Source organism: Aotus nancymaae, unplaced genomic scaffold (assembly GCF_030222135.1).
Source record: "Aotus nancymaae isolate 86718 unplaced genomic scaffold, 86718_ANA_hifiasm-v0.15.2.pri h1tg000040l, whole genome shotgun sequence".
NCBI classification, from domain to species: domain Eukaryota; kingdom Metazoa; phylum Chordata; class Mammalia; order Primates; family Aotidae; genus Aotus; species Aotus nancymaae.
Genome location: NW_026988454.1, coordinates 126155667 through 126178611, shown reverse-complemented (window position 1 = coordinate 126178611; position 22945 = coordinate 126155667). Strand labels below are relative to the sequence as shown.

The window sequence follows — 22945 nt, the reverse complement described above, 5'->3', positions numbered from 1 at the left end:
ACCCCTTTTCTTCCCCCAAGGAGTTGTTGGCTTAAACCCTGACCTTAAGACATTTGAGTAGTTTAGCCAGCTGGGTTTTCAGATTTCTCATCCTCTACATCTTTAGATCAATTTTTTTTTTCCTTTAGTTCAAAATTAAACAACATTTTTAGGCTGCTGAGGTTTATACCATGAAAAACCAGAGGTCAAACAACTCTAAGGGGTTGCATTGGGCTTAGCCTGGGTGTGGGCTACACCCTGGTCTGATGGGACCCTCAGCCACAGAAGGCAGGAAATAGTGGCCACATTACCCATAGCTTACTCAAGTTCCCGTTCCTTTTTGCTGTTTTTATACAGAGGAGGGTGGGGGTATCGAGGCACAGCCTTGTTTCTCAGTCCATACCTGGTACAAAGATATCCAGGACCATAGGAATTAGGGTTCTGGGAGAGGGTTCTTTTGGAGGATTAGGACTGCAAGGCAAGAGGTGGAAAAGCAAATGAAATACCTCATGCTGAATCTGAGCTGCTTAACTTTTCTGTCCTTTTCAAGCCTTTCTTTGAGGTGAGGTATTTGGCCATTTTATTCTGTCTTCCTGTGTAAGGTTCAGAAATGAACCAGGGTCTGGATAGGATGCATGGGCTATAATCTGGGCTGCCCACTGACCCTGTCTTTCACTTCCGTGTGCCTCTACTCAAGGTTGAACAAGATCTGTAGTGGTCTCTCCTTTCAGAGGAAAAACCAGTTTATGCAGCGGCTTCACAACTATTGGCTGTTGAAGCGGCAGGCACGGAATGGTGTCCCTCTTATTCGGCGCCTGCACTCCCATCTGCAGTCCCAAAGAAATGCCGAGCAGGTAGGTGGAGTGGTGATTTGAGACTGGTAGAGGGAGGTGGAGAGCGAAGGAAAAGGAATGATGGTTGGGGTGGGGCTGGCACCCCTCCTTGATCCCTCCATGGAGCCTTTTTCCTATAGGGGATCACCCCTCTGGGTGGTCTGTCCCAGGAACAACCCCCAGCACTACAGAGATCTTCAAGCAGCTCTTCCTGGATGGAAGAGGCTTGGCTTTGTAGAGAATTCTAGGGGAGAGTGGAGAGCATGCCCAGCTTTCCATATATGTGGGGAAAATCCTCTAAATGTGGCAGAAAGTGAGAAGAGGGCTGAATGAGAGCCAGGGTGGCCACATTGTGTTAATTAGGAAAAGGCGCCCTTTCCTCAAGACATTATGCTGCCACCTGCCAAAAAATGTTTCATAGTAAATACACAAATTTACGATCTTAAGTTGTAACACACAGCCTGTCCAATTGTGGTGGCTGTTTAGCCGTTAGCACCTGGAGTTGCTGCATGTTTGTTTTCTGCTCCTAATTTCTCTTAACTCTTTAGTTCTTTCTCCCCTTTTAACTGTTCTATTCCTTCTACCTTTAAGTGTTCCCATACTGCTGCTCCAGAGATGAAGCAAAGCTTTATGTGAGTCTGGTGCCTTCTGCATTCTGTCTGATCTCGCTTTTGCCTTTTATAACTAAACTCCTGAAGTACAAACCTGTATCTGGCTCCCCTTGAACTTTTTGGTCCACCTGGTCCCCTGAAGCCTCCCCTAAAACATCAGCTACCTTCTCCCAGGAAGTCTTATATTCTCACCTGATTCATCACTGAGCTGCATTTGAGCACAAATTACTTTGTCTAAGAGCGTCTCTGTGATACCACTTCCTGCTTCTTCTGCCTCTCTGACTGTACCCTATGCTGACCCCAATTCTTTCTCTTTAATGGTAACATTCTCAGTGGCTCTGCTGTCTTTCTGTTGGCTTTGAGAACATGTCCACTCTCATAATTGGAAGTAACTGTAATAGTAGCTCCAGACTTTTTGCCTTGTCCTCATCCCTTTTTTATGCCATCAGCACCTCAGGGATGTTTCCATGTGGATATTGTTACTTGTAACTCAAATATTGGAAATGAATTATCTTTTTTCTTCTCAGCAAACTTGTTTCCCCATTATTATTATGGAACTCCTCTCCCTCCTGGACTCACATCAAGAGTTTCCCACCTTGGAGTTACTTTTGACTCCTCCCTAATGGGCCACTGTTAATCATCCCTTAAGCTGCTTTGGGGGCTTTATCAACATGGCCTTTTGTCTTCATTCTTCAGCTCTCCTGCTCACCATGCCCTCTTAATCTCAGCAATAGCTTTCTAAGTGATCTCCAGCCTCTAATTCTTTTTTTGTTCTTCAACTGGTAGTGTCTTATTCACATACCATTTTCCATTCTCTCACTTCCTCTTCCAGAATATACTCCTCTTTCTAGGCAGGCCAAGTTAAGGCTCTTTTGCCTTACATTTGAAGCTTCTTCTTAGCTGTGTCCTGGATCTTCCTTGGCTTTTGTAGTTTGCCAGCATGTCTGCTCTGTCCAGCTTGTTTTGCTTACCAAGCAAGGAATCACTAATTCGGCCTCTACATTTTTGCCCCTTTCATCCCTTTGGTTCCAGAAGAGACCTTCCTTACTACTTTGCCCATCCATGTCTGTCACCTACCTGTATGTAAAACTCTAGTAAGACTCTTCACCAGGAAGCTTCTCTGATCTAACCTCCACCTACTCAGATCTTCTCTCTCTTTTGTATTCTCTTAGCATTTTATTTCCAATTTATATTATTAGTTTTTATTATATTTATGCTAATATGCCCTTGTGCTTCAAGCTCTAGGTCTCTTCCCTTCCCCTGACTCCAACTGTAATTTTTTCTACAGCAGGAATTGTGATTTTTTTTGTTGTCTTACCAAAGTATGTTGAAGCTTATAGTAAGAATCTCACTTTGTTTTCTAGCCAAGTGAAAGCTCTAGGGTGAAATTCTTTTCACCCCTGAGGTCAGTTTTCTTGTGAAATTCTTTCCGACCCAAAGGGCCATAGCTGCTCTCTGGTATACCTGGGGGTGGGGGAAGCAGTCCCAGATCCTACTCCAGCAATGGTTATTGCTCTATAATGAAGAAACATTGCTATAATACTGGGGCAGCTCAGGAGGAAGGCATGGGGTACAGAGGGGTGGAAGGGCTCTTGGAACGGTGGGTCAAGGAAGGGGACAAGACTTTTACCTGCTGCAGCCCCAAGAGGCTTGAACAGGGGGAGAACTTTGGGCAAGAAGGAGGTTCCTAGTCCTTCTTTGCTTTTCTCCTGCAGCGAGAGCAGGATGAGAAGACAAGTGCAGTGAAGGAAGAGCTGAAGTATTGGCAGAAGCTCCGGCATGACTTGGAGCGGGCACGGCTGCTGATTGAACTGATTCGGAAGAGAGAGAAGCTCAAACGGGAGCAGGTAAGAAGGAGCCCCCAGCCCTAGGGCCCTTAGTTCAAGGTCACTTTCTCCCACTGTTAGTCTAGTATTGGGAAATCCGGGAGTCCCTGCTTTATGCTAGCTTTTTCACCTCCCCACCCAGCATTGTGGGCTCCAAGATCTGCCTACTCTGTATTGGGTGTAGTGCTACTGATGTTTTCTGTATTTTGGGTTTCAGCTCCTGGCAGCCTTATATGATATGATATTATATGCCTGGTCCTGTTCCTGAGTTTCTGATGCAGGAAGTCTCAGAGGGAGCCTGGCCTTGAGGATTTTGGAAAGCTTCTTAGGCCATTGTAACAGGCATCATCAATTGAAAGCCTCTGGCCTGGGAATTTCTGAGGGTTCTCGCTTGAATCTTTAACACTTATGGTCTTGAATCATTTAAATTTTTTATTTCGCCTCTGTTCTAGGAGATCCTAAGCCCCTGAGCATAGGAAATGTTGAGGTAGGTAGTATAGCTTAGCAGTTTAGGAACATGAGCTATTGGTACCAGACTGCCTGGGTTTAAATCCTACCTCTTCTGCTTATTACCTGTGTGACATTAAGCAAGTTCTTTAATCTCTTAATACATCGGTTTTCTTAACTGGAATATGGGGGTGATTATAGAGCCTACATCATAAGGCTGTTGTGCAGATTAGATGACTTAGTCTATGTAAAGAGCTTAGAACAGTGCCTGGCACATAGTAACAGCCAGAGAAGTGTCAGCTGCTGTCATTATTATTATCAATATTCTTTGCTTCCCTGAAGTATCTACTGCACATGGCAGAGAGCAAATACTATTAATTGAGTGAATAAAAAGCCAAAACTGTTGTCTCTGGTCCAGGAATAGCAGCTGTCACTTGCATGCTTCCGAGGCCCGGGCTAAAGATGTTCCTTTCTTGCTGGACATGGTGGCTCATGCCTGTAATCCCAGCACTTAGGGAAGCAGAGGCAGGAGGATAGGTTGAGTCCAGGAGTTTGAAACAAGCCTGGGCAACATAGCAAGACCCGTTCTCCACAAGAAAGGGAGAAAAAAAAATACTTCTTTCTCTTTCTCTAAATTCTAATTCAGTGTTCAGCCTTAGCACAACCCCTTTTCTAGCAGACCAGTAGCCTCAGTTTCCACCTCACAGCCTGGGCAGCTCATGCCATATTTACCATGGATGGCCATGGAGGACATCTCAGGACCTTCTTCCTGGGTTCAAAATGCTGTGCTATCCCAGGCATGATCCCACAGCTGAACTTCTCGTCCCATCTCTGGTTCGGAGAAATGAGAGAGAGAAGGAGGCCCTGGTCCTAGGGAAGTAGGCAGGCCTGTTTTGATATAGCCAAGAGGTGGGAATTTTCCATATCTAATTTGTGGCTTCCCAACTTTTCACCTTAGGGCATATGTATAAAATAGCATTTGTACAGCATACTACTGAACTATATGAGGCTACTTGCCACTTGTGGGGGTCAAGTCTGGAGGCCCCGGTGACCCCATGCTGACCCAGATGCTCCAAGGGCTGATGGGGTCAGTATTTCAGCACACTGGATGGGAAATTCTGGTTCAAGCACATTTTACGTCATCATTGTGCCCCTGGGACTAAGTCAGACCTGGCTTCAAGTCCTGTCTCTATTCTTTTCTTGCCAGATGACCTTAAACTAGGAACTCTTTCACTATGCTCTTTCTAAACTTCAGATTCCATATATATTTTTTTAATTTGTTTTTTTTTTTCTTTTAGTCCTTGGTGATCTTTGTTCTGATCCATATTTGTAAAATGGGGGTAATAATTTTGTTTCAGGGTTATTGTGATGATTAATTGAGGTAATACAAGTACAGAGGTAGTGTGGCATAATGGTCAAGAGCACTCACTGTAGAACCAGTGTCTGGGACTGAATCTCAACTCTGCCGCTTACTAGCTATGACTTTAGGCCAGTTACTTAGTCATTCTGTGCCTTGGTTTCCTCTTTGTAAAATACCTCATCTGTTCCTACTTCATATACTCATTTATTTTACATAAACTGTTTAGAACATTACCTGGCATTTAGTAAGGGCTGCAGAAGTGTTAATTATTGGAATTGTAGTGATAATTATTATCGATACTGTAAATTTTGGTATGGTGTTTGGCACATAGGAAACAATCATAAAATGGTAGCTGTTGGTATCATTGTCCTAGGCTGAAGGTTGGGTTATAGTTCCTTATATACTGGTCAGCTTAATATCCTATGAAAATTTGTTGTACATGATTGGGAAAAGTCAAGCTATCAAGAAAAAGTTTCAGTACATCTTTGCAGGGGCTGTCCTGATTCGATCTTATCCCACTTTCCCCACAGGTCAAAGTCCAGCAGGCTGCCATGGAGCTGGAGCTGATGCCATTCAATGTTCTGTTGAGGACAACATTGGACCTGCTGCAGGAGAAGGATCCTGCACACATCTTCGCAGAACCAGTCAACTTGAGTGAGGCAAGTTCCCCTCACTTCCCAAGTAGTAAATTCTTCCTGAACTGGAACACAGTCTGAGTAGGCTAGGAAGGAGTTGGGCCACAGGGTGTACAAAACCAGGGGTAGGATGGTGGGTCTGGCAAAGCTAGTAGACTTGCCCTTGATGAGAAGTCAGCAGGCCAGGGTGGCCAGGCCTATAGGGCTCTGAGTTAGCCTGGCTTGGCCAAATCAGAAAATGAGGCCAAGAGTACCGGTGAAGGGTGTGCCTGTTTGGCTAGTAAATGGTTGTTGTAATTGTACAGGTTTTATATGTTTAGGTTCCAGATTACCTGGAATTCATATCCAAGCCAATGGATTTTTCTACTATGAGGCGGAAGCTGGAGTCCCACCTGTACCACACCTTGGAGGAGTTTGAGGAGGACTTTAACCTTATAGTTACCAACTGCATGAAGTATAATGCTAAAGACACAATTTTCCACCGAGCAGCTGTCCGCCTGCGGGACCTGGGAGGGGCCATCCTACGGCACGCCCGGCGGCAGGCAGAGAACATCGGCTATGACCCCGAGAGGGGCACTCACCTGCCCGAGTCACCCAAATTGGAAGACTTTTACCGCTTCTCCTGGGAAGACGGTGAGAGGCCTGGATGGGTGGGGAGGAGAGGGACCAGGAGGAGGCACAGGAACAGAGTCTACAGAGTGAGGAATCAGGGTGGTCCTTGGGGCTATAGATAGACTCCAGGAGCAAAGCCGAGGGTGAGCACAGACTGAGGTATATCTTTGTGGCTGGAATAGTTCTAAGGGTTAAAGTTTAACTAATGCAGTGAACACTTGTTAAGTGGTAGAAAAGGGGAATCAGGTACTAGCAGTCCGTTTGAAAAGCTTAAAGCCTCATCAGAGGTCTTCCTCTCTTGGATCCCCTCTGTATGGCATTGGAGCATGGGACAGGGAGAGTGCATTGCTGGTGTGTGTCTGGCTCATTCAGAAGATTGCAGGTGGAGGACCAGAAAAATGGAATTGCCTCTGAGCCCCACATGCTGCCTGTCCCTGCTCTCTGTTTCTCAATGGCAGCAGCCAGTCACTCAGGCCAGGGCATTGCCAAGCTGCCTCATGCCTGCTCCATGGAGCCCATAATCGTGACTGTGAACTGCTTCCTGCAGACATTTCCCAGATTCTGACCTTGTCCCTGTGGCTGCCTTCTGGGCAGTGGTGTTGCAGGGCCAAGGCCCACAGTGACGCTGCTGGAAGCTGCTGGCCCAGGCATTCCAAGAGAATGTCTTGCATCCGAAGGATTCGGCCCCTTTCTCTTGCCCTGTGCTGGGCAGGTCCTTCAGCCCCTTCTGTCCTCCCTTCTCCCTGGCAGTGGACAACATCCTCATCCCAGAGAACCGGGCCCATTTGTCCCCAGAGGTGCAGCTGAAGGAGCTGCTGGAGAAACTGGACCTGGTGAGCGCCATGCGGTCCAGTGGGGCCCGCACCCGCCGTGTCCGCCTGCTACGCCGGGAGATCAATGCCCTTCGACAGAAGCTGGCACAGCCACCACCACCACAGCTACCATTACTGAACAAGACAGTATCCAATGGGGAGCTGCCAGCAGGGCCACAGGGGGATGCAGCTGTGCTGGAACAGGCCCTGCAGGAGGAGCCAGAAGACGATGGGGACAGAGGTGAGAGACAGTAACAGGAAGGCAGGGGGTTGGAAGGTAAAGAGGGACAGAGGCTAAGCTGAAATCTCATAATGGGGGTATCCTTTCTGAGTCTGTATGTGACACTTGTGGGCAAGCAAAAGTCCCTGAAAGGGTCACACTTCCATGTGTACTCAGGGATGATGTTCAAAATATTTACTGATCAATAGAGACCAAAATTTATCTATTACAGTAAATGTTGGCTATTGTATTGGAGTGGGCTCCTTCCGAAGGCCCCTGATGTGGCTATTCAGTTGCTGGATTGTGGGGAGTTTCAGGTGCTGCAGCCCAGCAGCTATTTATTAGCCAATTAAGTATGTCAGTATTTTGTACCTGATCCAGCCGTATTGTACATACCAGTTAAATATCAGCCTACCTTACATCATCATGTGGAGAGACTGTTAGAGCAGGTTAGGTTGGGGTGTGAGTAGATAGCAGAGAAGGAAAGACCTTAGAGTTTTGAGCCACCTCATGGTTTTTACCCCATCTGGCAGAATCTACAGGCCCATCCCAAGTAGAGAGGCCAGACTATAAAAGATAGTTGGTTTCCACAAATTTTCTTAATCTTGAGAAAAGACAAAAAAAGAAAAGAAAAAAGACAGCTGGGGAAGTGATTCTCAGAAACCCAGGAACCTTATAAGCTAAGCTGCTTCTCATTCTTCTCCTTCATTGGGGATGGAATTGTCTCCCTCATTCGTACCTGCCTTTGGATCTGAGCCTACAGCTTGGGAGGGCCTGTCACGCACACAGTCCAAAAGATTGGGAGTTATTTCCAATGGATAGGGGCCCAAAGGGCAGGTAATAGCCCATTTTATTTTAGGTTGGCAGAGAATGGGGACATGGCTGAGAGTTCACATTTGACATTAGAGGGCTTTGTGTCTATTGCGACCCTCTGGACTCCCCATGTGACAGTCAGCATGCCACTTGTATCCCTACTTCTGGGGCTGTGGCAGTACAGAGTTGTGCCCAATGGGCCAACAGCATCACCTAGAAAATTTAAAAAAAAATCACAACCTCACCTCCTGTAGATTCAGTTAGGGATGTCTGGGCTTTGGCTGGGAAGTCCCAATTTTTAAAAGTTTCAAGGTGGTAGGTGAGCAGACGTGTTTGGCAACCACTGATTTAACTTACTTGGTCTCTGTTTTTCCATATCTCTGAACTTTTTCTGCCTGCTGTACTTGCTCTCACTTGGGTGAAGTGAAATAAAATCAGTTGACAGATGAGAAAACTCTTGAGTCCAGTGAGCATTGTAGACACCTAATCTGTCAAGCTGAGACTTAACCTATTTATTGATTAAGCATGTGGCTTCCTTGGGTGTAGAGCAATGGTTTGCAGTCCTCACTTCATTAGACACACCTGGTAAGCTTTAAAAAACAAATACTCCATCTTTACAAACTTGGTTTCAATTGGTATGGAATGGGCCTAGGCATTAGAATTTTTAAGAAACTTCCTATGTGATTCTTATTCATAGCCAGGATTGAGAACTACTAGTGTAGATAAAACTTAGTTCTCCTGGGGATGGGTACAGTGGCTCATGCCTGTAATCCCAGCACTTTGGGAGGCGGAGGCAGGAGGATTGCTTGAGGCCAGGAGTTTGAGACCAGCCTGGGCAATATACTGAGACCCTGTCTCTACAAAAATTTTATTTCAAAATTAGCCAGGCATGGTGGTATGTGCCTGTAGACCTAGGTACTTTAGAGGCTGAGGCAGAATAATCACTTGAGCCCAGGAGTTAGCAGTTGCAGTAAGCTGTGATCAAACTACTGTACACCAGCCTGGTTAACAGAGCAAAATCCTGTCTCTGAAAAAAGACAAACTTAGTCCTCTCTCTTTGCTTCAGATCTAAGACCTTGTATGCGTCTCAAGCCTTATAATAGCTCATGCCTTTGGTTCTTGGTTATCAGTGTCAGTATCTAGCTTGTAGGAGCAGACTCTTTCTAAAATGTTCAAGCAGGTTCTCTTTTTTTCTAATAGATGACTCCAGACTGCCTCCTCCACCAACCCTGGAGCCCACTGGGCCTGCACCTTCGTTGTCTGAGCAAGAATCCCCCCCGGATCCCCCGACTCTGAAACCCATCAATGATAGCAAATCTCCAAGCCGATTCCTTAAGCCCAGAAACGTGGAAGAAGATGAGCTCTTGGAAAAATCACCACTGCAGTTAGGGAGTGAGCCTTTGCAACGCTTGCTCAGTGATAATGGCATCAACAGACTGTCCCTCACGGCCCCTGACACCCCTGCCGGTACCCCTCTTAGCGGTGTGGGTCGCCGCACATCAGTCCTCTTCAAGAAGGCCAAGAATGGGGTTAAGATACAGAGAAGCCCAGACAGGGCCCTGGAGAATGACGAGGACCAGGGTGTGGCAGGCTCTCCTGCCTCTGCAGCCAGCATCGAGGATGAGCACCAGTCCCGGAAGCGGCCAAGGAGCAGGAGCTGTAGTGAGAGTGAAGGGGAGAGGTCCCCCCAGCAGGAGGAAGAGACAGGTGACCCTGCCTGTGACTTCTCTTGCTACACATCTGCTTTTCTGCTTTGCCTTGCCAGCCAGCACCTTCCCCAATTGGCCATCTCCCTAATGGCCCTGTTGGACAGCAGTAGTAGCATTGAGGGCACCATAGTTCACAGTTAGGCCTGGCATATGAGTAGCAGCCAGGGGAAATAGGCTTTGAGTAGGTATTTTCCAGAGAGCCAGATTACGTCTGGACTGTCACTGGCCCTGAGGGGAATGCAGTGTTGTATAGAGTAAAATGATTCCTACCTTCGTTTCAGTTCATTCATCAAATATTTATATCAGGCACTATTCTAGGCACTGGGGGAAAAAAAGCAATGAACAAAACAGACAAAAATCTCCTCTCTTATGGGGGAAATAGATTAAAAGCAAATGAGTAAACTGTATTTTATATTAGAAGCTTTGGAGAAAGATCCAGCAGGGAAGGAGGATAGGAAATGCTAGGGTGGTCTTAGAGAGGGTGGCCAGATCTTCTAAGGAGATGATATTTGAGTAGAGATCTGAAGGAATTGAAGACATGAGCTATTTGTTTGTCTAGGGGAAGAACATTCCAAAAAGATAGACTAGAAAGTACACAGGCCCTGGAGGTGGGAACATGTCTGCATATCTGAGGAACGGTGAGGGAACAGTTTGGCTACAGCAGTGTGGGTGGGGTGGGGTGAGGTGGTGGTAGAGGTAGGTGATGGAGGCTGAGGCTCCATCACTAAAGAGAAGTTTTTTCGTTTTTTTTTTTTTTGAGACGAGTCTTGCTCTGTCGCCCAGGCTGGAGTGCAGTGGCATGATCTCAGCTCACTGCAGCCTCTGCCTCCCAGGTTCAAGTGATTCTCCTGCCTCAGCTTCCTGAGTAACTGGGACTACAGGCGCCCACCACCTGCCTTGCTAATTTTTGTATTTTTAGTGGAGATGGGGTTTCACCATGTTGGCCAGACTAGTCTCCTGACCTCAAGTGATTTGCCTATCTCAGCCTCCCAGAGTGATGGGATTATAAGAGTGAGCCACTGCTCTTGGCCTAAAGAGTTCTTAGTACACATCCAGCAGGAGCTGGTCATGAGTGGGGTCGGGAATTATTAAAGTAAGTCAGACTTAATTCCAGCTCTGGAAAGTTCACAGACCAGTGGGCAAATGAATCTGTCAAAATGTAGAGGAACCCCAGTGGTGAACAATGTGTTGTTATTTGTCACATGAGAGGTAACATTGCTAGAGGTGTTTAGGGAATTTGAGCTGTAGTAGTTGGGCTGAGCTGGCCCTGTGGGATGAGGGCAGAAAGGAATAGTTGTGAAGGCCTCAGGCCAGGGTGTATGGGAACAAGGAAGAGGACAGACTCTCTGTGAGGGACAGCTTAGAGAGGGACTTCCCAGAGCATCAGGAGCCAAGACTGGAGTGAGATGGGACTGTATGCGAAGAACTGAATGCCAGGCAGAGTACTTAGGTCTTGTTGAGATAGGGAAGACCCACTTTCTTGGCAGGGAGGGGCTGCTCTTGGCTTTTGCTCTTTGCATTCCTCATGTACTTTTATGTGGTGACTTTGGACTGTGGCCAGCACTTGCTTTTCTGTCTTCCTGCCTGACATTTTGTTTTAAACAATACCTTCCCATCCCATCTGGCCAAAACTTTTCTGTATTAGGGAGTAAGTTGGTATATACAGGCAAGAGATTTGAGGCCTGGAGTTAGGCATACCTGCTTTCAAATCCGCAACTTCTTACTCTCTGTAACCACAGGAAAATTAATTAACTTCTCTGAGCCTGTTTCCTTATTTCTAATGTGGGGCTTCTGATACATACCTTGCAAGGTTCTAAGAACTGGAAATACCCTTTATAAAGCACTTGGCATATAGCAGTAGATGGTAGCAGTTATTGTTGTCATCCTCTCAGCTGTATCAGGCTTAGCCATACAGTGCTAAGAACACTGCATTAAAAAGAATGAAAGATTCTGCTACTGGGAAATAGCTCTGTACATGAGGCCCACCCAACCTGAGGGGCCTGCTGCTTGGAGATACTGCTAGAATCCTGTCTCTCTCTCACCGTCCCAGTTGCCTGGCACCCAGGAGTATTTCTATACAACCTAAGATGAATCTCACAAAAAGAGATGTTGATCCTTTATAAGTGAGGCATCCAAGACACAGATGGCTTCAGTGATTTAAATTGTGGTCATAATGTTAGAGGCAGAGCCAGTTCAGAGGATAGACATTGTGGCTCAGATACCTACTTTTACAGGAAGGACTTGCCTCACAGTTTTCTAGCTAAGGTGTCTGATTTACAGCTTTCAAATTGGGTGCCTGGCCGTTCTCTGCACCCCTCTTGACTCAGCTATTAGAATTACAGGACTTTTAGTGTGGCTAGCAGTTGGATAAAGGCCAGGCACAGTGGCTCATACCTGCAATCCTAGCACTTTGGGAGGCTGAGGCAGGAGGATTACTTAAGCTCGGGAGCTTGAGACCAGCCTGAGCAACATGGCAAGACCATGTTTCTACAAAGTTAAAGAGTTAGTTGGGCATAGGGTGCATGCCTGTGGTCGCAGCTACTCAGGAGGTTGAGGCGGGAGGATCACTTGAACCCAGGCAATCGAAGCTACAGCGAGCCTTGTTTACGCCACTGCACTCTAGCCTGGGCAACAGAGCGAGACCATGTCTCAAAAAATAGAAAAATAAATTGGATAGATAGGAGAGTGAAAGCCCTCACTTCAAGGTCATATCCCTGGAATGACCAAACAGTCTTCATTTGCCTCTGAAGGGCTCCCCACTGTAAACAGACCTTCTCTCATTCATACTGAATAGTAAGTAAGTAAGATATTATTTTCACTTTACAAAAGGAGAGGCCAAAGAAAGACCTCAAAGAAAGAGAAAAGGAACCTGTGTTTCAGAGCCCAGCCTAGAATGCCAGGTTCTGATTCTCCCAGGAAGTTCTGGGCTGCTTTAATTCCACTGAAGAGTACCCCCAATCCTCAATTTGGATTAGCCCTGTGAGATAACTCAGGGTGTGGTTGACGAAGGGCCCTTATCCTTCTCTAGTCTCTCTTGACACCATCCCCAGAGAATCAAACTAGCTGTTGCCAGCTGCATGATGGATAGGGTACGGGAGTGTTTATCTGAAGAGGCAAGGCGGGTGGGTTCCTGAAAAGGGCAGAGAAGACTCCCTGATAATTGAGGTTTGAAATTAGAAGCAGATCCAGGGACGTGTGAGCCAGCCAAGGTGGGAGAAGTCTCCCTTTGTAGCCGAATGACAGTATCTGAATAAGCTGTGTGCTACGGTTTGCTTAAAGTAAAAGCAGAAGGATGGGAAGGAAATTGTAGTGTCTGCTCCTTGCCCTAGCCAGCAATATTTCCCCCCAAACCTTTGTCTTTATCAGATCTTCTCTACCACCCAAGACCCATTTCTTAAAGGGAAAGGAATAGCCATCCTCTCCACTCCTCACTAAGCCCTCCTGAGGTGGCTGCCTCACACTGTAGCATGTATTAGGAAGGGGGATTTCTGCACTCAGACTCACTGTGTGTGTCCTTGGCAGGCATAACCAACGGCTTTGGAAAACACACCGAAAGCGGGTCTGACTCGGAATGTAGTTTGGGTCTCAGTGGTGGACTGGCATTTGAAGCTTGCAGGTAAGAACACATTCCCCAAAGCTTTGTCAGCAGCTCTGCCACCTCTCCTTTTACTCTCCGTTCAGCTATAGATTAAACCTCCTCCTGCTTACCTGTTTCTTTCTTCTCCCACTCCTGCTATTCCCTGAGGCCTCTGATCTGTAACTCTGGGAGTTCCTAGGAAACAGGGTATCCCTTGACTCTCAGGTATGATCTAAGAGAGGAAGAGTAGTACTGATGCTTTACAGGGTTTGTGGGGCTGAATTTGGACTCTAGAGGATAGGGAAAGCTAAGTCTCTTATTGCTCAGTGGAATTAACATTTGAGCCAACGTCCCCTACACATACTTAGACAACCCAGCCTGTTACAGACTTGGTTTTTGCTCTTTGCCTTTTGGGGCATCATAGCTTCTTCATAGAGGTGTGGTATAGGTATATGAAATGAACAAGTAAGAAATTTGGAATTGCCTTTTTTTTTTTTTTGATACGGAGTCTCGCTCTGCTGCCTAGGCTGGAGTGCAGTGGCACGATCTTGGCTCACTGCAACCTCCGCCTCCTGGGTTCAAGTGATTCTCCTGCTTCAGCCTCCCGAGTAGCTGGGAGTACAGGTATGTGCCACCGTGCGCAGCTAATTTTTGTATTTTTAGTGGAGATGAGGTTTCACCTGTTCAGCCTGTTGGCCAGGCTGGTCTTGAACTCCTGACTTCAAGTGATCTGCCTGCCTTGACCTCCCAAAGTGTTGGGATTACAGGCGTGAGCCACAGCACCCGGCCTGGAATTGCCTTTTATTCGGACAAAGGCCCCAGCTCTTCTTCTATCCTTGATCTGAAAAGGGATGGATTTCTTCCCATTCTTTTATCTGAAGGGAGGATTTCTCAGGCCAGAACCTTAAAGTTTCTTCCAGGCACAAGAGTTTATAGAGCTCCTTCTCTGTGTTCTTCTGTGTTCTGCAAGACACCAGGGTGGGGAGGACCCTTGGAAATGAGAAACCCTTAGTACCACAAAGGAAGAGTGACTTGTCCTGAAGGCTGATGTCTTGACCCCACCACATGACTGCTGAATGGATCCTAGGTTCAAAGTAGGGGAGGAAGGTCCCAGGGCAGCACCAGAAGGCTATATATTTGTGTTTGAAGTGCTCCCAAGGCAGATTGGGCATGTGTTCTGTTAGGCATTCAGTTTACCTGGGCAGTAGGACTACTGGTAGGGCTGAGGGGGTCCCCAGCTACTCCTTGGCCCTGGAGCGGTTCCCTGAGATCCCCCTACCCCCAGCCAATCCTCAGAGTTGACCTAGCTTCCTATTGCAGCCTCCAGAGATACAGGGGAAGTAGATGGGAAAAAAGTAATCAGGCACAGGAAAGGAAAACATTTGACAATCTTACAAGATGCCTCTAGCCTGGCCCTGGGTTGAAGTTCCTGACTCCTTTCAAAGATAAAGTGCCTGGAAGCCCAATTTATTGGGGTCAGGGCAGGATTGGACCCATCAAACTATCCTTTTCTAGCCCTTGACTAAAGGTGGAAGGTGTGTTGGCCTCTTCTGTGAACGGCTTTCTTTTCAGCTGTGAGCCACAAGAGCAAGCCAGGCTGGGCTCTGGTTAGCCTGCTGATTCAGGTGGTGTGTTTGCCTTTCTGTAGAACTCCAGTGTGGTGCCCTTGATTTATCTGGGGCCCCTTGGAGAAAGTGTGTATTATTATTTCAGGTTTTAAAATAGGAGATTCAAGGGTTTCAACTGCAAGGGTTGTTTTCTTTTTCTTTTTCCCCCTATACTGTGGTAATAAGTACATAAGGGAAGATCTTATTTATTAGACCAGAATTAGAAATAACCTTGAAACAACTGGTCACTTCACTAACCCATCCGCCACCCCCTCTTTTTCACTTACCCCTTGGTTTATCTTTTCTGATGATTTTTCTGAGCAGGTTTTATAGGTCACTCATTCAACTATTGATAATTGAATACCTACTGTATGCCAGTTACCATTCTAAGCAATAAGGTGTCTGTTCTCATGGAGATTTTCTTCTCAGGTGTCTATTCTCATGGAGATGGATGTTAAACCAGTAAATAAGATAATTATAGGTTGGGTTGTGTTTTTAGGCCTGGGTAACTTGAAAAGAGGGCTGAAATGCAGGCCATGATTTAGTCAGTTATGCTTTCTTCTATAAATCAGAAACATACAGACCATTTTTGGTGTTGCATCCTGTTTTATTGAGCTCATCCTTCTCAGAGCTCATCATTCTATAGTACAGTATTAGCAATTTGTAAGACTTTAAATAAGACATTAAAATTTACTATCCTTCATATGACAATAACTACAACTGCCATTTATTGACCTCATGGTATGTGCTGTTCTGAGGGCTTTATGTGTGTTCATTCATTAATCCTTATAGCAACACATGGGGAGTGCAAGTCTTAGAGAAGTTAAGTAACTTGCTGAAGGTTACAGAACTGATGACAAGAGTTGGGTTTTGAACCCAGATAGGCTCCAGAGTTTCTTAACTACTTTGCTGTGTTCTGTTCTGTTGTATTTGAAGATGTCTCCCCAGTTTTTTTATGTGAACTGTGATTTTTTTTTTTGTCTTGATGTGAACTTTGAGAGGCTTTTCTGATAAAATTACTAGCACTTTACATTTGTATAAGGCCCCAGAGTCTAATATGTTGGCAGATTTTTGTAGGGCGAATGGGAACTGAATCCTAATGTAAACTGGGTATTTTTTGTTTTTTCTCAATTGGTTCCTATTTTGACTAGCAATAAAAAACTACCAACCTAACTACTGGTTACTAAAAAATTATGATTCATTGGGTTTTGGTTAAGCAAAGTTTTCTTAGCATAAGGTCCTCATAAAGTCAGTTCTGATTCAGTAAAACAGGAGTACCCTACTCTCCTTCAAGTTCCTACTCCTGGCTGTTTCTTATACCACCAAGGGTTTCTTTAAGCATTTCTGCTTTTCTGCTGATTGACAACCTATTCTTTTTTTTTTTTTAAGACAAAGTCTCGCTCTGTCACCTGTGCTGGAGTGCAGTGGCATGATCTCAGCTCATTGCAACCTCTGCCTCCTGGGTTCAAGCGATTCTCCTGCCTCAGCCTCCCAAGTAGCTGGGATTACAGGCATGCATCTCCACGCCCAGCTAATTTTTTTTGTTTTTTTAGTAGAGAAGGGGTTTCACCATGTTGGCCAGGCTGGTCTCAAACTCCTGATCTCAGGTGATCTGCCCGCCTTGGCCACCCAAAGTGCTGGGATTACAGGCGCGAGCCACCACACCCTTCCAACAACCTATTCTTTAAGCATTTTTTAGTAGAAAAAACTAAAATTATATAGGAGTAATGTATTTTGAAGTTTGGATGGAAAAAAGCCTTAGCCACATAATTTTTGCCCGGAAACTGTGGTCGTACATTAGAATTGCATGGGGAACAATTTGAAAATACTGATGTGTAGTTGGGCTTTAGTTGTAACATTGCTTTACTTTACTATTGCTATTCTCATTTTTGCTTATCACTTTTTAGTCTTTGTTTAATATATATTTTGCCTCTTGCAGTAGCCATGAAAAAAAATTGGTCCACTTTTTTTTTTTTTTTTTTTTTGAGATGGAGTCTTGTGCTGTGGCCAGGCTGGAGTGCAGTGGCATATCTCAGCTACTTCAACCTCTGACTCCCTGGTTCAAGGGATTCTCCTGCCTCAGCCTCCTGAGTAGCTGGGATTACAGTCATATGCCACCACACCCAGCTAGTTTTTGTATTTTTAATAGAGACAGGGTTTCACCATGTTGGCCAGGCTGGTCTTGAACTCCTGACTTTGTGATCTGCCCGCCTTGGCCTCCCAAAGTGTTGGGATTACAGGCGCGAGCCACCATGCCCGGCCCACTTTTTAGTTTAAAAAATCCACTTCTCTCTATCCAAGAAAAACTTCACATATAAACCATTTGGAAGTGAGAAGTGTTTTTTTTTTCCAATTTAAAACTGTCTTTTCTAATTAAGGAAGTATGATATGTCCACTTTAGAAAATTTGGCAAAGAGGCAAATTTTTGAATCTCAAAAATAAATTGGTTTCTAAAGAAGAAGCGATGTGAACCAGAGCAAAGAATTCTGGGCAGATGTAAGATGGCCCCTTCTCATGGCAAGGCCGCTGAGACTCTGGAAGGATTGACAGATGACTGGGGTGACCTTTCCTTTGGATGAAGTCCAAGGTTTCTGAGCAGGGAAGCGAGCAACTCCCTCCAGGTTCAGTCCTTCCATGTAGATGAAATGGTTCCTCAAAACATCGTGGGAACTTTTCAGTGAAAAACATGGGTTAGTGTGAGTTTTTAGGGGAAGATGGAAACTATCCTCCCTGAAGAGTTTTTGCAGCTCCATTCCTGTCAGAGATGGGAGAAGGGAGAAGGGGAGTGGGCATTTTAGTCATTGAAATTTCTCATTTCACCCCTCTCCCTGCTCTGTGTGCAGTGATCTGACGCCCCCCAAACGCAGCCGTGGAAAGCCAGCCCTGTCTCGAGTGCCCTTCCTGGAAGGTGTGAATGGAGACTCTGACTACAGTGGCTCAGGTGAGGAGCAATGTTCAGGCAGAGCTCAAGGGGCCAGGCCTTCTGAGGAGCCAGCTCTTCAGGCAGCTGCACTGCTGGGCTCAGAACCAGGCAGCCAGTCCCTGAGCTCCCCAAAACTCTTGGGCACGTGGGCAGGGAGATGGCCTTCTCCCAGGCCAATCATACTCTTTTTTTTTTAATTGCATCTTAAATTTGAATAGGTTATACATGTCCATATTAATAAAAATCAAAAAGGTACAAAAGGGTGTATAATGAAAGCTACCATCCCCTTCCTGGAACATCAACTATTAGCATTTTCTTTTATATCTTTCCAGAGGTAATCCGTGTATATACAAGCCAAAACTTGCATGAATAATTAAGAAAGTAAATGGAGAAGCCTAATATGTACATGTTCCTCTAAACCATTTCTCTTTTCCAGTTAATAATATATCATGGAGATCTTTCTGTGCTTTTTATTGGCTTCCTAGTGTTCCATTATATAGGAATGCCATCATTTGCTTAGCCAGTCCTCTAAAGATGGACATTTAGATTGTTTTTACTTATTATCATAACCAGTGTTGCAGTGAGCAATCTTATGCATGATTTTATATCCATAGGGAGTATATCTATAGAAGTGGAATTGCTGAATTGAAGGAAGTGTGTGTTTGTAATTTTTATGGATACTGGCTGTCAGCATTCACTAATGTACTGATAGCCTATTTCACTAAATCTCGCACATACATAACCCTGTAGTTTTATGGGCCTTGTCTCCTTGGACAAAAGGAATAAAGGACAGGGCAGGACCTAGGGGAGAGGTCTGGGGTGGTGCTAAGGTAGAGCAGGTGCAGAGCAGGCTGTTCTCTGAGCTCACCTCTGTCCAGCCCTGCTGTACAGGGGTGTGCACTCCCTGGATGCCCTGTCTTTGAAGTTTCCATCTAACACACAGGCTGCAGGGCTTCTCTTCTTTCCTTTACCCAACTGCTTTATTTTCCCATAGCATCAGTTTCTTTCTCGTATGTGTGTTGATGAATGCATGCCTGTGTGTTTCATTGCTTTCTGTAACTGTCAGTGCCCAAAAGGCAGGGCTTGTGTCTAGATGAATTTATATAGCGTCTCGCACAAAACCAGGAGTGGATTGGCACACTTTGTGCTTCTGGTGGTGACATCTTATTCTTTGCCTTTAAAACCACATGCTCATTAAAATGACGCCAAAGGATACTGACCTCCCATAGTTCCATCACTGTAACGTGATTGTCTTCATTTCTCTGTGTTGCCTTCTGTTTATTTTAGGCACATTTTTAACAAAATGCTAATCCAAACACACGCACTTTTGTATTCTACTTTTTTCAATGTTATGTTATACTTTCTTCATGTTGACACATAATCTTTATATATCTCATTATTGGAACAATGATCTAACAATGCATTATAATTTACTTAACCATTCTATTGTTAGGCATTTGGGTTGTTTCCAGCTTTTAATATCATATGTAATGTAGTGAACACATATTTTTGTTTAAAATTCTTTTATTCATCTTTAAAGTTATTTTTCTTAGAATAAATTCCCAGGGAAGGAATTTACTGGAACAGGTGGTTCATACATTTTTTAAATGGCTCTTCAGACATACTGCCAAATTACATTCCATAAGGATGGGTTTGGTCTGCAGTTGCATCAGTAGTATGTGATTGCACCAGTTTCCACTCAGTCTACCTCTTTTGTATTGGATTTTATCTTTTTATTGTTACTGCTATTGACTCAATAGGTGCAAAACAGTATCTTACTATAATTTTTTAACACTTTTTAAAATTACAAGTAGAATTAAGCACAATAGCTCATGCCTGTAGTCCCAGCACTTTGAGAAGCCAAGGCAGGAGGGTTGCTTGAAGCCAGGAGTTTGAGACCAGCCTGGGCAACATAGTGAGATCTTATCTCTACAAAAAATAAAATAAATAAATAATTTTTTTAAAAAAAGTGAGGTAGTAACATTTCCTTAGAAATAATTTCCACTCTGTTAGATTTGGACTTTTTTCCTTGGTTGAGTGTGGTCACTTGTGCACTCCAGTGTATAGATGTGGGGAGGGAAAGAGAGGTTCTTTTGTGTGTTCAGAAACATCTGTGAAGCACTCATTCACATGTGCTAGTGCACTGAGTGCAGAGCAAAGTAAGATGAAAAGATGCAGTGCCCCAGGGATACCCAGTGTAAGGTTCTGACAAAAGAAGGCATGTGAAGGACTTGCAGACTGCTTGGCTCTACTGAGTGCTGTGCATCCAGGTGACCTAGATGGCCAGGTGTGACCCTGTCAGAAAAGAACTCATTTAGCAAGTGATTTTGCCAAGATGTCCTCCCTGGGATCTTTGTCCATGAAGCCTCCATCATGAGGACTCCCCACTCAGGGAGGCCCAGAGAGCAGTATGTAGCATTGCGCAAGCTGGATTATGGCCCTCCTTCCCTAAGGCCCTGAGGATGAAGCAGTTACATTTTTCCAGGGAAAGCCATCTTAGGGTTCTAGTTCAGAGGTCGGTGAACTATGGCCTGTTGCCTATATTGGTATAGTCCATGGGCTAAGAATGGTTTTTACATTTTTAAATGATTGAAAAATCAAAAGAATGATATTTCATAACATGTGAAAATTATATGAAATTCAAATTTCAGTGTCCAAAAAATGAAGTTTTATTGGGACATAGATATTTATTCATTTATAGATTGTGTGTGTGGCTGCTTTCATGCTATACCAGCAGTGTTGAGTAATTCCAACAGAGCCCATGTTGCCCACAGAAGCTAAAATACTTACTATATGGCCCTTTACAGAACTAGTTTGCCGACCCCTGATCCAGTCTAACTTCTAAGGAAAAGAGAGGGAAAAGGAAGGGTGGAGGGGATGTTGTGACTCATTCCTGGGTTGCCCCAGTCAAATGGAGGCCACAGGCAGGTCTTTTGGGCACCATTCCAAGTCCCCTTTGGGTGCTGTCTCCTCCCCTCCCCACCACCAGGCAGAAGCCTCCTGCTGCCCTTTGAAGACCGCGGAGACCTGGAGCCCTTGGAGCTGGTGTGGGCCAAGTGCCGAGGCTACCCCTCCTACCCTGCCTTGGTGAGTCTGCCCCAGACACCACCCTCCTACCTCCCCTGGGCGGTTCTGGCCCCCTGCCTTGCCTTGGGGGCTTATCTGATTGGATTAAGCCAGCAGAGTGTGGTGGGAGTCAGGGTGCCTTTAGCTATAGAAGGGAGGGGGGTTTTGCCCCAGGCTGAGTGGGTCAAACTAGCAAAGCTCCCAGTTTGGGGCACTAAAAATAGACTAAAAGTATGCAGATCAAGGCTAGGGTTCTTAGAGTTTTAATAGCATTTATTTATTTGTTTATACATAAAAGTAACAGGGCCCATTGTAGAGAATCTTTAAAGCTACTGATAATGCTTAGATGTTTTATTAAACATTTGTCATGCTAAGTTCTTGAAATACTGAGGAAAGTACAATTATTCCATTTTGTAGGGAAGCAAACTGACGATTTGTGGTCATCCAGCTAATAAATGACAGGGTTGGAATTTGAGCCCAGGGCTTAAAATGTGTGATGTCAAAGTTTGTGTTCTGAGCCACTGAGTTCAAAATCATCCACAGTCCTGTCTATTCGGGGATAACTTGGGGTGTATAGCCACTTACCCTTTAATAAAAATTTTATAAGTATGCATATACATGAGACCATACTGCTTTTAGCCTCCTTTTCACTTAACAGCATATCATGAACATGCACATCTTATGCCATTAAACATTCTTTGTCAACATCACTTTTAATGATTGCATCGTCTTCAGTTGTATGCATGTACCATATTTTAACCATTCCCTAGTTGGTCACTTAGATCGTTTTAAATTTTTCACTATGATAAACAGTTGGCAATAAACATCATTGTAGCTTTACCCTTGTGCACATCCATGATTATTTCCTTACAGTGAATTCTTAGGAGTGCCTTCTTGGGGCAAAGTCTATGCAGAAATCTGATACAAGTTTCCAAGTTGCCGGAAGTTCATTTCACTTTATACTCACACCAGCAGTAACTAAGCTTTTCATTTCTTTCATAGTAGCAGCAGCTAAAACTTCAGTTCTTACCACCTTGATTATTATTTCTGAACTCTTTCTCAGTTGGGGAGTTAGTGTCCATCTGGCTCTGAAAGATACCACTGATACTAAACCTTTGGGATGTGTGAGAATAATCTGGGGGAATTTTTTAAAACAAGACCCATATCAAGTCGGCTTCACCCCAGCACTATCAAATTAGACTCTCTGAGGCCAGACTGAGGCATGAATGTTTTTTAGAAAACATCCCAGATGATCTGTAGCCAGGGTTGGGAACCACCCCACCAGCCTCTTAATGTATACAGGACTCTGGGTTTCTCCAGCCCCTTCATATCTGCGACTCTTAACAGCAGCCTTTTAAGATAAGAAGAGGAGGAATTCTGATCCTGTTTGGTCAGATAAGGAAACTATGGCCCAAAGAGGTTATATTAATACAATTTGTCAGAACCATATTGGAAACAATGTTGCCTACTCTAGTCCCTCCTTAGCAGTAGCAGGCAGGGAAAATCCTTGCTGTACTCCAGCAGCTGAAGAGTTAGGGCCTCAGGCTGCCTGCCCTTCACAGGGCTTTCTGCCCTGCCAGTGGTGAAACCACAGGACTCCCAGCTCAGTCATTAAAGAAGTGATTAAGCTGTGCAGGTTTGGATTTAAAAAACAAACAAAATACTTCACAATGCAAAAGCTCTCGTCTAAAACTCGTCTTCTTTTTTTTTAAAATTACCTTCTTAATTATATATTTTATCTCATGATTAAAGAATTTCAGCCACCACCTGAACACAACCTGTGTTTTTATTTTGGTGTATGTTCTCCTAGTCTTTTTCCTATGCATTCTTCAGTGTGTATTTGCATCCATAGATAGTGGGTATGCAGTTTTTAATTTTTTCTGGCTCTTGTCTTTTTTTTTCCTTGTCTTTTAAA

At 44.8% G+C, this 22945-nt stretch overlaps 1 protein-coding gene across 4 annotated transcripts in view; it reads left to right on the top strand.

Moving 5' to 3' along the window:
• Positions 1-22945, top strand: part of BRPF3 (bromodomain and PHD finger containing 3) — a 35709-nt gene that overhangs the window by 7180 nt on the left and 5584 nt on the right. For 3 of the 4 annotated variants that reach the window (XM_064361119.1, XM_012461586.2, XM_012461587.2), the window contains exons 3-11: positions 677-833; positions 3139-3270; positions 5587-5715; positions 6012-6324; positions 7054-7356; positions 9349-9855; positions 13380-13473; positions 17885-17982; positions 20954-21051. In XM_064361119.1, coding sequence (XP_064217189.1) covers positions 677-833; positions 3139-3270; positions 5587-5715; positions 6012-6324; positions 7054-7356; positions 9349-9855; positions 13380-13473; positions 17885-17982; positions 20954-21051 — 1831 coding nt within the window. The remainder of the gene's footprint in view (positions 1-676; positions 834-3138; positions 3271-5586; positions 5716-6011; positions 6325-7053; positions 7357-9348; positions 9856-13379; positions 13474-17884; positions 17983-20953; positions 21052-22945) is intronic. The other variant, XM_012461588.2, reaches the window with a different exon arrangement.